Source organism: Pelodiscus sinensis, chromosome 25 (genome assembly GCF_052426305.1).
Source record: "Pelodiscus sinensis isolate ZL-2025 chromosome 25, ASM5242630v1, whole genome shotgun sequence".
NCBI lineage: Eukaryota > Metazoa > Chordata > Testudines > Trionychidae > Pelodiscus > Pelodiscus sinensis.
The window spans coordinates 9,719,617-9,738,200 of NC_143076.1; the positions used below are offsets into that span (position 1 = coordinate 9,719,617).

At 58.6% G+C, this 18,584-nt stretch overlaps 1 protein-coding gene and 1 pseudogene across 1 annotated transcript in view; both read left to right on the forward strand.

Moving 5' to 3' along the window:
- The first annotated feature begins 4,732 nt into the window (after nucleotides 1-4,732).
- The window catches only part of ROBO4 (roundabout guidance receptor 4), a 32,037-nt gene continuing 18,185 nt past the window's right edge, over nucleotides 4,733-18,584 (forward strand). The window contains 5 exon segments of the mRNA XM_075909602.2: nucleotides 4,733-5,010; nucleotides 14,360-14,671; nucleotides 17,276-17,433; nucleotides 17,838-17,958; nucleotides 18,395-18,519. Of these exon segments, the coding sequence (XP_075765717.2) occupies nucleotides 4,947-5,010; nucleotides 14,360-14,671; nucleotides 17,276-17,433; nucleotides 17,838-17,958; nucleotides 18,395-18,519 (780 nt within the window). The 5' untranslated portion in view covers nucleotides 4,733-4,946.
- On the forward strand, nucleotides 8,481-10,808 carry LOC149521698 (uncharacterized; annotated as a pseudogene).

Sequence of the window (18,584 nt, forward strand, 5' to 3'; positions counted from 1 at the left end):
TTAGGGGAAACGCCACGAGCAGGATTCATAGCATCATAGAACACTAGGACTGGAAGGGACCTCGAGAGGTTATCGAGTCCAGTCCCTTGCCCTCATGGCAGGGCCAAATACTGTCTAGACCATCCCTGATAGACATTTATCTAACCTACTCTTAAATATCTCCAGAAATACCTCCCTGGGCAATTTATTCCAGTGTTTGACCACCCTGACAGTTAGGAACTTTTTCCTAATGTCCAACCTAAACCTCCCTTGCTGCAGTTTAAGCCCATTGCTTCTTGTTCTATCCCCAGAGGCCAAGATGAACAAGTTTTCTCCCTCCTCTTTATGACACCCTTTTAGATACCTGAAAACTGCTATCATGTCCCCCCTCAGTCTTCTCTTTTCTACACTAAACAAACCCAATTCCTTCAGCCTTCCCTCATAGGTCATGTTCTCTAGACCTTTAATCATTCTCGTTGCTCTTCTCTGGACCCTCTCCAATGTCTCCACATCTTTCTTGAAATGCGGTGCCCACAACTGGACACAATACTCCAACTGAGGCCTAACCAACGCAGAGTAGAGCGGAAGAATGACTTCTCGTGTCTTGCTCACAACACACCTGTTAATGCATCCCAGAATCATGTTTTCTCTTTTTGCAACAGCATCACACTGCTGACTCATATTCAGCTTGTGGTCCACTATAACCCCTATATCCCTTTCTGCCGGACTCCTTCCTAGACAGTCACTTCCCATTCTGTATGTGTGAAACTGATTGTTCCTTCCTAAGTGGAGCACTTTGCATTTGTCTTTATTAAACTTCATCCTGTTTACCTCAGACCATTTCTCCAGTTTGTCCAGATCATTTTGAATTATGAGCCTATCCTCCAGAGCAGTCGCAACCCTTCCCAGCTTGGTATCATCTGCAAACTTAATACGCGTACTTTCTATGCCAATATCTAAACCATTGATGAAGATATTGAACAGAGCAGGTCTCAGAACATAAGCACGCAGCCCAGAACATGTGGGGCAGGACCTTTGGTCTCTGGTGCTTGAATTCTTGTAGCCGGACGTTCCTTTTCTGGGCCCCTCTCTGCTCCCTCCCCACAGGGGCTGTCCTCGGCCAGAAAGGCCCTGCGTTCAGAGGCCCAGCTGTGTGAGTTCACCTCCTACTCAGGGAAGAAGGAACCTGGTTTGCTCCACCATCTGAGTGCATGCTTTGCGTGGCTGCCCCGCCTCACCACTGGCTGCCCTGCTAGCTGCCGCCCCCTTGCCGCCTGGTTACCCTGCCAGGTGTGCGTCCTCTCCTCACTGCCTCCACAAACCCCTGATCTGCTCACGCCCTTCCCAGCTGTGAGTCACCTGCTGCTGCCACCTGCCTCTCCGCTGGGACTTCTGCACATCAGTCTCGTAGTGCGTTCAACTCCTTGCAGGCTGGGCAAAAATTCTGCTGCATCGCACGTGATTTCAGCCCTGACTGAGCATTTAGAGCAGGGGGCTCAAATTCCTGGGCCGCCAGCCAGTCCCAGCTGGAGCGATTGCTCAACCCGGCCCCGGGCTCAGCCACTGGAAAACAGGAGACTCTTGCCCCCCGTTCACCGTGGCAGTGCCTTGCCTGTGTAGCACTGCAGCCTGGGGCTGGCCAGTCTGCCAGTCGGCTCTTTCAAACGCCCTCGTAGTGGTGCCAAAGGGCAGCTGCGGGGAGAGGGGGACCATGGGGTGAGCTGGTTTCTCTTGAGCGGGAGGATGTAGGGAGCCCTGGTCAATGCAGAAACCCAACTAGATAAACGCTGTCACCGGTTCCTCATGTGCCCCTGGGCAAGGCCCAGCCACGCCCAAGTCTCTGCTGGAGGCCCAGGGAAGCCAGCCCTGCCTGCCCACAGAAGGGAGCTCTGCAGGCAGATGGCGGAGAGCTCTCAGCTGGAAGGACGGGCCTGATCGTCCAGGCTGACCTGCTGGCCCAGAACTTGGTGCCGCGATTCCTGCAGCATGGGAGGTGAGGAGCTAAGTTCCCATTAAGGCCCATGCAGGGGACTCAGGGCAGCAGCAGGGAAAGATGCCTCTCCCAACCGGCCCCAGCATGGGTCTGCCATGCCAGGGCAGCTCTGTGATGGGGCCAATGGGGAAGCAGCCAGCACAGCAGGTCCAGTGCCTTGGCGGGAGACCCAGGGCTCACACTGTGGAGCTTCGTGCCCCCCAGGAACGAGACCAGCTGGCTGCATCTGGGGTGCAACGTGGTGCCCCAGGACAGGCAGGCACAAGGCAGCCTGCCTTAGCACTGCTGCCCAGGCACTGCCCAGGTAAGCCCAAGACCCAACCCCCAATGCAGAGCCACCTCCTGCACCCCAAAGCCCACACCCAGCCCAGAGCCTCTACCCCCCTGCACCCACCCCCCCAGCCTTGAGCCCCTCCCCAAACTTGGAGCCCCCTCTTGCATCCCAGAGCCCTCCCCCCCACACCTCAACTCCCTGCCTCAAACTGCAGCCCCCTCCTGTATTCTGAATCCTGGAGCCTCCTTCTGCACCCCAACCCTCTGTTCCAGCCCAGAGCCTGCACCCCCTGACACCCAGCCCTCTGCCCCAGGCCTGAACCCCCCTCCACGCTCACAGCCCCTTGGCTGTGCCAGCTGAGTTTTGTTCTGTGCCCAACATGCAGGTGGTGGGTTGCACTCCCCAGCCCGGGTGTTGTTGGATTGTTGGCGCCCCCTGCTGTGTGTGCGCCCCAAGTTCTGTGCACCGTGGGCCATTTGCTGAATCTGTTCCTAGCGTCCATGTAGGACTTGTGTGTGAGACGCTTTATGGCTTTGTCTACACTGCAGGGTTTTTGTGCAAGACTCTTTACGGAAGAGATCGTCCACAAAAACTTCTTGCACAAAAGTACGGCCATGCCTCAAAAGCGCATCACAAAAGCGACGTGCTTTTGTGCAAGAGAGCATCCACACTGCATGGACACTCTTGCGCAAGAAAGCTCTGATGGCCATTCACAGAATAGTCATCAGAGCAACTGTGCTTTTTCTGACAGGCGCCATTTGCGCACGAAACCCCTGCGGAGCGTCCACACATGCCTTTTTGCACAAGAGCTGTAGCGCAAAAGGGAGGTATTCGTTGTGGGGAGAGGAATAACTCTACCGGAAAAAGCCCTCTGTCCTGTTGATGTACTGTTTGTTTAATTTTGGGGGGTTGTTTTGCACAAAAACGCACTTGAGGTGTGGACTCCGCCAGTTTTTGCTCAAAAATCTTGCAGTGTAGACGTAGCTTCTGAGTATTGGCTCTGGGCTGGCATCCCAGGGACTTGCTTCTGGGCATTGCCCACCTCTTGCAGAAGGTGGGGCGAGGGCAGGGGGTCTGAGAATAACACCAGGGGTGGCGAGAGCTGCCCAGTGCTGCTGCCTCAGGGAAGCCGAATCCCCCTCAAGCACGTTCTGTTGGGCTTGCGCCCACATCCTGCCGGGGGGGAGGGGTAGGACTCGTCCTTGGACCGACCCTCGGTGCTCACCCGTCCTGCCCGTGCAGTGAGGCAGCCTGCCGGCACTCAGCCAGGGTCCTCTCCACTGCCTGGCTCTGCTGCAGGAGCTGCGTGTGGTTTGCCTTTGCAGGGACTGGCCCAGCCTCGCAGGGCAGCTCTGGGGCCTTGTCCTCACGGGCCTCCTTCCCGCCAGTCTCCCCGTGTCACTGGTGCCAGCGCAGTCTGCTGGGGGCGGCGGGGCAGGGTGGGCACTGGCACCAGCAGCCTCCATGGTTCCAGCTTGCCCTGTGCTGCAGGGTCCGCTGAGGTCTGGGGTTGCCCTGCCTCCGTGTGGGAAGGATGCAAAACTGAGGCAGGTTTAGCCTGTGGGCCACGCTGCGTGTCCTGGGCAGCAGTGGCGTTGGGAGTGCAGGGCCACCTTACGGCATGGGCCTTCGATGCGTGAGCCTGCCGGGCACAGCCAGGCCACGGTGTCACCAACTCGCGCCATTTTGCCGCGGGTCTTGTGCTATTTGGCGTTTTCTCAAAGCCCCCACGCCTGCCAGGCAAACTCGCCCCGGCTTGCCCCGAAAGGGAGGCTGGTTCCAGCTGGGGGAGGGAAGAGATGCAGAAAACGGGGCCCGAATGCAGCCTCTGTGCTAGGACCCAGAGAGCACAGACCCCAGCCCAGCAGCCAGCTGCTTTTCAGAGTCCCCTGATTCGAAGCCAGGCTCCAGCTTTGGGGGGTGTTGGATGGGGGGGTAATAGTGCCTGTGTCTGGGGGCGATGGACTGGGTTCCAATGGGGATCCGCTCCCATTCCCACATGGTGGGGCCCTCCCATAACCCTCGCCTGTGGGGAGCGAGTGCCCCATGCTCAGAGCCCCCTCGAGAGGGCAGTCCTTTGCTGCCGTCTAGCACTGACGTGCCCCTCGGCTCCGCCGTACCCTGCTCTGGTGCTCTCCATCCGAGCTCCGAGCACATCACCCGCAGCGTGATGGCGCAGGTCAGGCGAGACCTCAGCCGGCACCCCCAGAGGGAGCCTGGATCTGACTGCTGGGCAGCGCTGCCCCTTGCATTCAGGGGCTGGGCTGCTCCCAGACTGCCTGTGCACAAAGAGCCAGCCCAGCCTGGGACTGGCGCCTGGCAATGGCTCTGGCGGGAATGCAGCAGGGCTCTGGGAAACCCGGCTGTCATTTCAGGCCCGCTCCTTGAGACCGGGCTGGGGCTGGGCCCTGGGGACAGGCAGCTAGAGAAGCTGAGGGAATGAACAGCAGAGAACGGCCCGGGCGCGGGGCTGGCTGGGCAGGGGCGGGTCCCGGCAGGAAACAGGAAGGTTTGTGCTGGCCCCTCCGGCCTGAGCCCTGAGGCTCAGTAGCAGCCCTCGTTTCACAGAGCTCGCCAGCAGCCGCCTTGTGAGGTGTGGGGGGGCGCCCTGGTGGGAGCGGCCGAGCCCCCGGCCCCGGGGCAGCACAGCAGCGAGGGTGAGTGGGCCCAGCGGGCGACCTGAAGCAGTGCCGGGGGAGCATGGCCGCAGCACGGATTGCACTGCAGGGGCTGCTGCTGGGCACAGCCGTGCTGCAGCTGCGAGGTGAGTGCGTTCCAAGGGCCAAGCCGCCGGCTCTGGCCTGGGGGTCACAGAACCGGGACAGGCAGGGCTCTGGGGCCGGCTGTTCCTCTCCTCTGCGCTGAGGGCGGGTGAGCTGGGGGCCCTGCACTACGGCGGAAAGCCTGGAGGAGCGAGCGCTTTTCCTACTGCTTGGAGTTGCCTCGCCCGGGGCCGGCAGAGGGAGCTGGGCGCCGTGCAGTGGCCAGCAGGTGTGGCCATGGGAGGACAGGCTGGGGCTGTCCTGAGCCCCATTTGGCTGGGGGTTCTTTCCCAGGCAGCACAGCTCCGGGGTCTGGCCCACCAGCCACTGGCCGAGCAGCTCCAAGCACCAGAGCGGACCGACCAGGGAGAGGTTGATCCCTTGGGACGGAGCGGTGTCTTGCAGCCTTTTCTCTGTGCATCTCAGACTGCACGTGCCCTGGGGTCGGGGCTGCTTTTCTGTCTGAACGGCCTGGTGAGCTGATGCTGAACTGGGCTGCGGCTGTCTGCCTGGGCTCGGCACAGCCCCCCAGCCGTCTCCGGCTCTGCTCGCAGAGGTGGCAAAGCTGCGTTTTGCCCCTGGAAGTGTCCCCAGGTGGCGAAGGAAGCGCTGGAGTCACTTAGCCAGAGCGGTTCTGGGACTTGGACGGGGACAATGCAGCGTCAAGTCACTGCGAATTAGCCTCTTTCACATGGGCTCGAAACGTTCCCAGCAGCCAACCTCCCACTGCAGCCTGGCTGAATGTTCGCTCCAGCGGTCGGACCCAGCAGCTACGCACGAAGAGTAGAATTCCCAGACAAAGCACCTTCGTTTCCTGCAGTGAAGGCTGTAAACAGGAAGCGGGAGTAAGACGGGAAAGAAAGGAGAATGCAGCATTGGCGTGTTTTAAAAGAACACATCTGAAAAGGAGGAAATTCAAAGTGAATGTTAAAAGGAGACAGGCACGCACACATTGTGATGGCACACGGGGAGCCCCGCCCCTGCACCCCCGTCTGCAGCCAGGGGAATAGAGAGGGTTTCTTGCTGCTCCGAGATACAGGGTTCCATGTAGGCATCAGAGGATAGGCCGACAGCCCTAGTTCCTTTGGGGGAAGGGGCTCACAGGCCCCCTGAGCCCCCTATACTGGTTCCAGACCTCTTCCTCCATGCTTCTCCATGCTCAGACTGCCCAGCTCCCAGGCCCTGCCGCCCAGCCAGGTGGCCGCCTCCGCCTCCCTTCCTTTGTCTCTTCCCTGGGAAGAGCCTTGTGTGATATAGTGAGGGGACGGTCCACTCGCTAGTCTCTAGGCTTGGGCTGTGGCTGACCCCACTGGCCTCTGTCTGTGACCCAACCGGAGAGGGAAGGAGTTGGACCAAAGGAAGGGGGTGCTTTGGGGAAGAGACAGTCTTGGCTAAAGAAACAGAGAGAGACGAGAGTAAGCAGAGTGCTGGGCGCTGAGGGCAGCCCCTGACTCCTTATGTCCACATCACGTCTGTGCTGGGCTGTACCAGGAGAAGCACTAAACCCCCCTGTTCTACTGCTGCTATGGGGGTGCAGGATCGGGGGGATCTCTGTGTGACGGCGCGTTGGGGTCCTCCGCCTCCTGCACCCCCGAAATGGCACGAACAGACTCCACCAGCCAGTAGAACAGAGGGAGTTTATTGCTTCTCCAGGATACAGCACAGCACAGATATAAGCTGGTTCCAGGGCAGGCCTAGGATGCCTCAGCCCCCCTTGAGATGGGGGAGCCTGGACCCCTAAATCCCAGCCCGTTGCCTAGGCTGTCTCCTCCATGATCCCAGCCAAAAACTAACTCTCCTCCAGCCCTGCCCCCCAGCCAGGGCAGCATCCACCTTCCTTTGTTCCTCTCCATGGAAGGTAGCTGGTCAGACAGGTTGAGATACCCTCTTTGCATAATGACTCATCGCCTGTGGTGCTACAGACAGTAGCCAGTGAGTTAGCAAGTTACCCCCCACTACGTCACACCCTGACACGCTGTCACACTTTGTTATCTGCTCAGGCTGGGACTAGGTGTCTGGGCCAATCCACGTGTGGCTGAGTCAGTGGGAATCACACAGCCCAGCGCAGGGGAACCCCAGGTTACAGAGCAGCCAGCTCCCCACTATGTCACACACATGCACACAACCCTAAACCAGCATGAAAAGGCTGTGACCAATACCCTTAACTCTGCCCTTGGAGCGCTCGTACCTCATATAAGGTGAGTAAGTGCTTCCCAGCCTTTGTGCTCTGGCTGGTCTCTGCTGACTCCCACGCTGGCACTGAACATGGCCAGCCCAGCCCTGGTGCATGAAGCAGCGTGCTCATGTTCTGCAGCACAACGCAATAGCAAATGTCATATTTCAAATGTGGCCGTGTCAGTCAGACCATCATTTTGCTCCCGGTTCTGCTCCCACCGCCCTTGCTCATGCCAGATCCCAATTCGCTCCGCAGTCCCTGGGACTGTCACCCATCCAGACTGTACCCAGGCAGTCTGGGTTTGTGTCCAGGTGCCATTTGGGGTTGCCAGCGCTCTGACCAGAAAACCCTGCTGAAAGGGGCCTGGCAGTGGCCGCTCAGATGCGCTAACCAGTCACCAAAAGTCCAGAGTCATTAATTGGTGTCAGCCCTGCTCTGCCAGGGCGCCCCCCACCTGGAAGCAGGCTCTGTCAGGCTGTAGGCACGGCAGCTCCAGTCTAGGGTGGAGAGACCCAAGCAGTGGGGGAGGGGGAAAGGAGTGAGTGATGGGGTGGGGCTATAGGCAGGTGTGATGTAGCGGGGGTAAGGTCCACTTGCTGGTTGCTGTGCTTGGGCTGTGGGCTGTGGCTGACCCCTACTGGCCTCTGTTTGTAACTGCCCAACGGGGAGGGCCCTGATGTGTAGACCATGGACCAACCGGTTCTCCCCGGAGAGGGAAGGAGTTGGGACAAAGGAAGGGTGCGGTTTGGGGAAGAGTCAGTCTTATCTGGAAAAACAGGAAGGGAAGAGACTAAGCTGAGTACTGAGGGGCCAGGGGTCTGTGGACCCCTAACCCCAGGGGTCTGAGGCTGCCTGGCCCTGACTCCTGTACCCACATCACGTCTGTGCTGGGCTGTACCCTGGAGAAGCAATAACCCCCCCGTTCTACTGGCTGGTGGAGTCTCATCTTGCTGCTACGGGGGTGCAGGGTCGGGGGGATCCCTGACGTGTCACCACAGTGGTGTCAGGGCGGGATGCTCTGCGCCCCGTGGATGGAGCTTCCGGCAGCAAGGGACAGGGCACAGTAGAAGGAAGGGGCTTGCAAGAGCCAGACGTACTGGAGACACAGTGAAGCGATTCCTGGGACTCGTGGGGTGCTGCAGCTCTCAGTCGGTGAGTCTCCATCCTGGGGATAGGTGGGGAGGTGGCCTACGCCCGACTCCTGAAGGCAGACCTTGTGGGGTTGTGCAGAGAGAGGGGAAAGCAACCAAGGCCCAGCTGATTGCCTGGCTGAAAAATAATGACCAGTCCAGGGACATGGATCCTGTCCCAGCCGGGAGCAGCCAGACAACCCCTGATATCGTCTCAGGCTCTCAGACCGGAGGGAAGACTGGAGTCCGCCAGACAGACACAGTGCCCACCGGGCCATGCTCTGCCAGCAGCGGTTTGTCCAGGGCAGAGTCCAACCCGGAAGAGCTGCCATGGCCGGAGATCGAGCTGAGGCTAAAGGAATTGGAGTCACAAGAGAAAGAGCAGCAAGACTGTAGGGAAGAACGCCAGGAACGGGAGACGGAACGCCAGGATCGAGAGAGGCAGCGGCCAAATGAACTGGCCATGGCGGAGCAGCGAAGCCGAGGGGCCCTGGCTGCGGTGAGTGGGGAGGACCCCGGGGGCCCAGGAGGGACAGACACTTTGAGAAGCTTGTGTTGGCCCAGTGTAAGGATGTGGGGGACGTGGATGGGTCCCTTAGCTCCTTTGAGCAGGCCTGTGAACTACACAAGATTCCCCCAGCGGACCAGCTCCAACAGCTCACCCCCTTGCTGGATCAGAAAGCTGCAGGGGTGCTCAACCAGCTGGAGAATCGGCAGCCGGGCGACTACGAAGGGGTCAAAGAGGCCCTGCTGCACAAGTTCGGGCTGACCCCTGAGACGTACAAGTAGGAGCTCCGGGGGGTTCACATGGAGCCAAGGGAGACCGATGTGGATCTGGCCTCCCGCCTGGCACAATACTGCCGCAAGTGGGTGCTCGGGGTGGGGCCCAGACCTCAGAGCACCTGGTTAAGCTGATGATCCTGGAGCAGTTCTATGAAGCGTGCCCGCCCATCCTGAGGCTGTGGCTCAGGGACTGGAGGCCAGAGGCCCCCCAGGACACTGGCAGGCTGGTGGATGAGTTCACGGACAGCCGGTCCGGGTGTGAACGGGAGTCCCGGAGAGAAAGGGAATTGTGCAGAGACCGGCTCTCAGCTGAGCAATGGAGAAAATCACCTAAGGGGCAAACACAAGAGACGGGGGCCAGCCGTCCGCCCCCCAGAGAGACAGCCAGGGCCTGGATGGAGCCAGCCTGAGGGGGCCCACAGGAACTAACCTGCCATCGCTGCGGGCAAAGAGGCCATAAGAGGGCTCAGTGCACCAGGACAGGTCCCACGACCTGAGACATTCCAGGGTTAAGTGGCTGGGGCTGGGGGAAGGGCAGGCTGCCCCAGAGGCAGGGGCCGGCAGACAAACCTCAGCTCAAAGTCGGGGGAAGGCCTCTCAGTCCACATCCCCTGGGAGGTCTGACCCCCTGGAGGTGGATTTCTCCGTGTACCGGGTGGGGGCAGGGCGGTCCCTGCGGAGCGAGTGCCTCGTGCCCCTGCAGGTGGATGGCAGGGAGGTGATGGGCTACCAGGACACCGGCGTGGAGGTGAAGCTGGCCCGGCCCAAGGTACCACATGCTGCCCAACACTCAGCTGACCCAGTAGGACATAGATGGGACCCGTTTAAGGTGCCTGTAGCCTGGGTGCATCTGAAATGGGGGGGCTAAGGAGGGTCCCAAGAAAGTGGGGGGCACTGACACTTGCCCACGGAGGTGCTGATGGGGGGTGACCTAGAGAAGTGGCGAGACAGACCCCATAGGGCCCCAGTCAACACCCATAGCCGGAGCCAGCGAAGGACTCCCTGCAGGGGTCTCAGGGCCCCATCCCCGCAGACACGGGGCCCAGCAGGGCTAGAGCCCCGGACCCAGACAAGGGGGGGGGGGGAGAACAGGCCCCTGTCCCTGCCCCAGCTGCGGAATTCCAGGCTGAGGGGCAGGCAGATCCCTCCTTCCAGGTGCTGAGGGACCAGACTGGCCTCAACGCAGCTCAGCCCTGGGGAGAGGCTGCCAGCTAAGTTAAGGACATTCAATATGGGCTTAGCAAAAATAAAGCCTGTAAAACTAATGATATTTTTATGAGATTGCAAGCTTTGCTGAGAAAGGCTAACAGGATATGCTTAGACTTCTGTAAGGCATTTACTTGGCGCCACACAACATTTTGATTAAAAACTAAAACAATTTATAATGGACCTGGCGTATTGTAAATGGATTCAGAGTAGGTTATTTGATAAATTTCACAATGTAAACGTGGAATAATCATCAGTGGGGTGTGCTTCTAGCGGGGTCCTGCAGGGAGCAGTTCCTGGCCCTGTGCTACTTAATGTTTTTATGTACGGCCTGGCAGAAAACATAAACTCATCCCGCTAAGTCTGAGGGTGACACAGAAATGGGGGCAGCCTCAGGATCTGTCTAGACTACATGGCTCCGTCAATGGAGCCATGTAGATAAGTTTACTAGACATAGCAAAATGAAGCGGTGATTTAAATAATCGCCGTTTCATTTACATCAAAATGGCCGCCGCGCTGTGCTGATGATCAGCTGATTGGCACTGTGGGGCAGTCTAGATGCACCACGGTCGACAAGGGAAGTCTTCGTCGACCGCTCCGGTAAACCTCATACCAGAGCATCGATGAAGACTTCCCTTGTCAACCGCGGCGCATCTAGACTGCCCCGCTGTGCCGATCAGCTGATCGTCGGCACAGCGTGGCGGTGTCACGTTGCTGGATCTTGAGGGGAGCAGCCAGATCACTGATGCACCCATAGGTGGGGGTGTTGGCCCCAAAAATGGTATAGAAGGGGGCCATGTGAGGTACATAAGAACGGCCGTACTGGGTCAGACCAAAGGTCCATCTAGCCCAGTAGCCTGTCTGCCGACAGTGGCCAGCACCAGGTGCCCCAGAGAGGGTTGACCGAAGACAATGATCAAGCGATTTGTCTCCTGCCATCCCTCTCCAGCCTCTGACAAACAGAGGCCAAGGACACCATTTTATCCCCTGGCTAATAGCCTTTTATGGACCTAACCTCCATGAATTTATCCAGCTTCTCTTTAAACTCTATTATAGTCCTAGCCTTCACCGCCTCCTCTGGCAAGGCGTTCCACAGGTTGACAACACGCTGTGTGAAGAAGAACTTCCTTTTATTAGTTTTAAACCTGCTACCCATTAATTTCATTTGGTGTCCTCTAGTTCTTCTATTATGGGAACTAATAAATAACTTTTCTTTATCAGCCCTCTCCACACCACTCATGATTTTATAGACCTCTATCATATCCCCCCTCAGTCTCCTCTTTTCTAAACTGAAAAGTCCCAGTCTCTTTAACCTCTCCTCATATGGGACCCGTTCCAAACCCCTAATCATTTTAGTTGCCCTTTTCTGAATCCTTTCCAAGGCCAAAATATCTTTTTTGAGGTGAGGAGACCACATCTGTACACAGTATTCAAGATGTGGGCGTCCCATAGTTTTATACAGGGGCAGTAAGATGTTCTGGGTCTTATTTTCTATCCCTTTCCTAATAATTCCTAGCATCCTATTTGCCTTTTTGACTGCCGCTGCACACTGTGTGGAAGTTTTCAAGAACTGTCCACGATAACTCCAAGATCTCTTTCCTGATTTGTCGTAGCCAAATTAGCCCCCATCATACTGTACGTATAGTTGGGGTTATTTTTCCCGATGTGCATTACTTTACACTTATCCACATTAAATTTCATTTGCCATTTTGTTGCCCAATCCTGATGATAGGATGTGCAACAAGAACTTTTAAACCAACAGCTGTAACATCTCTACTAGAGCCTGCATCGAGGACTGGGAGATTCGGTGCATGTAACGTACTGTACTTTAATAACCTTACTCTCATGCTTTTCTTTCTTGTAATAATAAACCTTTAGATATAGATTCTAAAGGATTGGCTCAGCGTGATTTGAGGGTAAGGTCCAAAGGATAAATTGACCAGGGATCTGTGGCTGGTTTCCTGGAACCGGACAGAACTTGTTCGGGGTAGGTGGGATTGGGTGCTAGGACCCCCCACCTGTGTATGAGGCCCGGGGCCATCTGGGGCACGGATATTGCTGGGGTGTCGGAGGGGTTTTGCTCGTGAGGCTTCAGGCAGGCAGCTGAAGCGCTCTGTGGGACTGGTTTGTGGCCTGTTTGGAGAGGTCACCAGTCTGGGGGCTGTAAGGAGCCCCGGATTCGAGCAATTCACCCTGAGCGGACGCCCTCAGCTGTGCCCAGACACGGCCCGGTCCGTCACAGGCGGCCAGTATGCCCAATGCATCACTGGGAGCACGCGGGACGGAGACTTCAAGCCAGACTTACAGGGAGACTGCTGGGGAGATTCAGGGGTCACAGTGGGGAATCAGCTGAACCCGAGCTCCTAGTGTGGTGCTGCGGCCAAAGAGCTAATATGATCCTGGGCTGCGTAAGCCGGGAGCCTTGAGCAGGTGCTGAGAGGTGAGTTTACCCCCGCGCCTGGCCCCAGTGCAGCCGCTGCAGGAGTCCTGCCCCAGTGCTCACGAGTCGAGAGGGCTGTTGAGAAACTGGCGGGGCTCAGAGAGGAGTCACACGGCTGATGAAGGCTCAGAGACCTGCTATGGAGTGACAGACTCGCAGAGCTCCGGCTGCTTAGTGCAACACAGAAGGCGGGGCTGGTCACAGCGGGTCAGTGCCTGCGTGGGGCAGGGCGTTAGCAGCGGGGTCCTCGGTCCCGCAGGGCAAGGTCCAGCACGGTCTCACGGCTGGAACAGAAGCTAGGCAAGTCCAGACAGGACATAAAGCAGGGGAGAGTCATGGACCAGAGGGATGGGGGGGTCTCCATCAGTGGTAAGTGACACGTGACATCCAGATGGGGTGTTTGTGCTCTAGGTTGTTTGGGGCAGGGCTCTGCCCGGTCAGGAGGTTAGACTAGAGGTAGCCTTGAGAAGCCCGATGCGCTAGCTCACATGGCTCCGAGCTCTGCCGACAGCAGCCACCCCGGCTGTCCCGGCCCTACCCTGCAGGCAACGTGTCCAGGCCTCTGGCCCGCTGCCCGGGCTGGGTTCACACTAGGGGGCAGGTCTAGGACACGTCCTTGCGCTGTACCAGGAGGGGCCCAGGGCTCTTGCCCAGGGCGCGATGGCCCCAGGTTTTGTGGCGCTCCCCCCGTGTTGTGTGCCATTCACTCTGTGGGCAGGTGTGGCGCTGGGGATGTGCTGTCTACTCTAGAGGCCTTGGGCCCGCTCTGTTGGGCATTCACTGGCTCTGTGTGTGCTGTGGCTGACCCCACCCTCCTCTGTCTGTGAGCACTGCCCAGCGGGGGTCGCCCTGAGGGCCCTTGTGTCCCCTAGACAATGCCCCAACCGGGTCTCACCTGACCAGGGAAGGGGTTTGAACTACGGGGGGGACGGGACGGGATGGGTGTTCAGTGGTTTTGGAGAAGGGGAAGTCTTGGCTGGGCAATCTTGAAGAGAAGAGACTGAGCTGAGTACTGGGGTTCAGGGGCCTGTGGACCCCTCTCCCAAAGGGTCGGAGGCTGCCTCCCCCCCCCCCACTTCGCTGCCCGGCTGTGCGGTATCTCGGAGAAGCAATAAACCCTCCTTGTTCAACTGGCTGGTGGAGCGTCACTTCTTGCTGCAGACGGGGTGCAGGGTCGGGGGGTCCCCTGACGCACCGTGACAGCAGGACAATGCTGCGATTGTCCAGCCCTGCACCCGGGGCAGCCCACCTGCTGCAGACACGGGCACGTGGAACAGGCCGAGTGGGGCAGTGAGTGGGAGGGAAGCCGGCTGCGTGCCGAGGTCTGCGGCAAAGCAAACACCCTGCGCCTGCTGGCCTGCAGGAGCCTGGGTAAGATGTGGGAACTGCTCTCCTCCAGGCCCTCCCTGCCCCCCGGCTTGGCTGGCTCGGGCAGAGCCGGGGAGCGGGGAGGTCTGGCTGCTGGGATCTCCGAGGCTAGCTCTGCCCCGCAATTCCAGCCCCGCCTCCCAGGGCCGTGCGAAAGGGGCAGCTGAACGGGTGCCATGGCGGGGGCTGCGATGCCACGCGGGCTGGGGGAGCCTGGGTGATGTCACGTTCTGCTGCTTTATCTCTAGGGTCCGGGGAGTTCCCCCCCTACATCATTGACCAGCCCACGGACTTGGTGGTGCGTTGGGACCAGCCGGCCACCCTGCACTGCCGCGTGGCTGGGAACCCCCCTCCCACCGTTGAGTGGTACCGCAATGGGCAGTACGTGGAGACCAGCAAAGACAATGCCTACTCCCAGCGCACCCTCCTGCCCGACGGGTCTCTCTTCTTCCTCCGCCTCAACCAGCGGAAGGGCCAGTCCGACGAGGGCGTCTACACCTGCGTAGCCACCAACCCCCTGGGCACCGCCCGCAGCAGGAATGCCTCCCTCTACATGGCTGGTAAGGGCTCAGAGCTGCTCATGGGTTCGTATGCCTGGATATGGCCCTGCTGACTGGGCAGCCAAGAGACTGGACCCGGCTTGGAAAAGTCTTTGCCCACCACTGATTTTCACGGGCTCTGGGAAGTGGCCCAACCAGCCAGCTGTGGAAGGAGGATAAATAACAGCAGGAGCAATTTCCAGGTGTAGCCACACACCGGCTGGGCGTGGGGCACTGCCCCGGGACGGGCACTGAGACCGCTGACAGCTTGCTCCAGTCTGAGCTGGGAGCCCGGTGGCTTTAGCTCAAGCAATAACGGCTCCGGTCCGTGCCCTGAGCTCCAGAGGTCCCAGGCTGTCGGGCGTTACCCAGGTGCTGCTCAGGGGTAGCCACAGGGGCCCTATCCTGAATGGCACAGAGCACCCTCAGCTTCCACTAGTAGGGTTGCCACACCAGAAGTGACGCAAGTGCTGGGTGGGACCCTCTTGGCCCTTGCTCGGATTGTGTCACACACATTGTGGCTACACTGCACTGGTTTTGCGCAATAAATATGCAAATGAGGCTAAGCGTGGAATAGCGCCGAGCCTCATTTGCATAATTAATGAGTGGCTGCTCTTTGCGCAAGAGGCTTTTGCGCAAAAAGGAGTTGTCTACTGCTTTTTTTCCGGAAAAACGGCGCTTGCGCAACAGGGGGTTTTGCGCAAGAAGGAGCCGTGTAGATGGCTCCTTTTTGCACAAAAGCCTCTTGTGCAAAGAGTGGCCGCTCATTAATTATGCAACTGAGGCTCGGTGATATTCCATGCTTAGCCTCATTTGCATATTTCTTGCGCAAAACCTGTGCAGTGTAGGCTGTGACGGACCGGGCCATGTCTGGGCACAGCTGAGGGTGTCAGCTCAGGGCGAATTGCTCAAATCCGGGGCTCCTTACAGTCCCCAGACTGGTGACCTCTCCACACAGGCCACAAACCAGTCCCACAGAGCGCTTCAGCTGCCTGCCTGAAGCCTCACGAGCAAAACCCCTCCGACGCCCCAGCAATATCCGTGCCCCAGATGGCCCCGGGCCTCATAAACAGGTGGTTTCCAAGAAACCCGCCACAGATCCCTGGTCAATTTACCCTCTGGACCTTACCCACAAATCACGCTGGGCCAATCCTTTAGAATCTATATCTAAAGGTTTATTAACACAAGAAAGAAAAGCCTGAGAGTAAGGTTATTAAAGTACAGTACGTTACATGCACCGAATCTCCCAGTTCTCGATGCAGGCTCTAGCAGAGATGTTACAGCTGCTGGTTTAAAAGTTCTTATTGCACATCCTAAGATCAGGATGGGTTCACAGGTCTTCCGGGCTCTTCGATCCCTGCAGTGCTGCCTCTGGGATGAAGTGCTGAGCTGAGAACTAAAATGGCATCGACCACATGGCCTCTTTATACCCCCTTCCTGGCCTCTTCTGGTCTCAGCCGGTCACCTGGTCCTCAGCCTCTCTCTGCTGGCAGCTCTTGGGTCTCCGCCCTCCTGCTTTAGGTGTGTCTTTGGCCCATCAAGTGCCATTGTCCTACAGGGCTTCGCTACTCAGCCTGTCCATAGCAATGCTCAGCCACATTCAGAGAAATATTCAGCTTCCACACAGATTACAGATTCCTACCTACACACACAGACATTGTATACTCACATAAACAGTGTACACAGGATCAGAAAACAACAAGCTCCCATTCAATACCCCACATGGCCCCCTTTTATACCAATTTCTGGGGCCAACACCCCCACCTAGGGGTGCAGCAGCGATCTGGCTGCTTCCCTCCAATTCGGTAATGTGACATAGGCATAGTCCGAGAGGCAGAGCAGTCCCCATGCTTCCTCCCAGTTCTGCCATTGGGAGCCCCTAGACCACAGGGAATCAAAGCCGGTTTGGCCCTGGCTCTGCCCCCACAGCCTGGGGGACATTGTGTGGGGAAAGGAGGCTACATCTACACAGCCGGTTTTGCCGGCAGGGAGCATGCAAACGAGGTGTAGATTAGCATATCAGCACACCTCATTTGCATAATTTATTCAGGCCGATTTTGCACAAAGGGTTTTTGCACCAAAAAACTACGTCCACGCTACGGAAAAAACCCAGTGCTGACGGAGGGTTTTTTTTGCGCAAAAACCCTTTGCACAATACTGGCGTGCATAAATTATGCAAATGAGGTATGTTGAGATGCTAATCCGCGCCTCATTTGCAATAGACGAAGTTGGAGAGTCTTCATGTATTTGTAGAGCCCCTGGAACCTTCCAACTCAGCCCTCAACCAAAATCCAGCTCGGCTTTTCCTCCTCCTGCCCCCGGATGACGCCACGGCTTTGCCCAGCCTCACCCAGGAACTGGCCCAGCCGCCTGTGCGGCTGATGGGAGTGCGGCCGGTGCCCAAGACTCCAGGGTTCTAGCCCGGCCTGGGGCAGCCGCTGACTGTGTAGTGAGGGCCCGGCTCAGGCGCAAGCAGGAATCGGCAGGGACCGGAGGATGTGCCAAAGGAGAACAGGGGCTCACTACCAGCCGGGGTCTAGCTGGGCCAGCTTCTGCCTCAGGCCGGGGAGCAGAAGGGCTGGAGGCCTCACGATGGGCTTTGGTTGATATTTGGTCTCCTTGCAGCACTGTGGGAAGATTTCCGGCTGCAGCCCAGCAACCTGGTGGTGATGGTGGGGGAGCAGGTGCTGCTAGAGTGTGCGCCCCCCAAGGGGCATCCCGAGCCCACCATCTCCTGGAAGAAGGATGGGGTCCCCATAAGCCAGAAGGACGGGCGTTATGAAGTAAGTTTGCCCCCCCCCCCCGCCCTGGCTTTTCCCCTTCTCACCTCCAGCAGGGGCCATGGCTGCACACTAGAGCACCAAGCCTGTTTGCGTTGGCTGCCTGCAGAGGGACGGAGCCGCCCTCAGTCCCCAGCTTCCTGGGCCTGGGACAGAGCATTTGGCCCCCAGGTTCCCAGGGCAGGGCCAGACTCGTCTCAGGGTGGGAGAGAGCTGCCCTGGTCCCATGTGGGCCGCCAGGCCCGTCACTTCCCAGCCCAAGGATGCTCCTTCACTCACTGTCATGCTGGGCTTGGGGGTGCTGCCCAGCATGTGGGGACACGAGCCAGGCTCCCCCCCGAGGCCAAGCCTGCACTGGGGCAGCCGGGGGGAGAGGCCTGGGCCTGACTGCTTCTCGCTCCCTGCAGGTCTCCAGCGGGCAGCTGCTGGTGGCGCATGCCCAGAGGAGTGACGCGGGGCTGTACGCCTGTGTGGCTTCCAACCAGGCGGGTGAACGAGAGAGCCAAGCAGCGCTGGTGACTGTCCTCGGTGAGGAGCTCCCTGTCTTGGGGGTGTAGGGCCCAGGAGTGTACGTGGTGTCAGGGACCCATAGGTTCGGGGCCCTTGACCCACTCTGGGACAGCCCCTGCAGCGTGTCAGCCCCCGTCGGGTCACAAGTGAGCCCCTTGGCTTCCCCGCCTCCTGCAACCGAAGCTCCGAGCCCTCAGCCCCGGCTTCGCACCGGGAGTTCTCTGCCTCATTTCACGAGGCATCCCGGAGTGGTCAACCGCGGCGTGTCCAGACTGCCCCCTGTGCCACCAAACAGCCGTGTGGCACCGCTTCATTTTCCTGCCTCTAGTAAACTCAGCTACATGGCTCCGTCGATGGAGCCGTGAGTCTAGACACACCCAGGGTGCGGTGTTGCCCCAGGGAGCTCCTGTTGCCCAAGCCTCCAGCCCCACATTTGCCCCTTTCTTGCCCATAGACCCCTTGGACACAGGCCAGACGGAGTGGCCAAAAGGCGGCCCCCGAGAGCTGATGGACGTGCAGCTGCACCTTGACAACAGCACCGTGCTCCCCAACTTGCCTGCCGTCTACCTGCATTGGACGGTCAGTGAGCCTCTCGGACACCCGGCCCAGCCCTCACGGACTCCCCCAGCCCGCCATCTAACCAC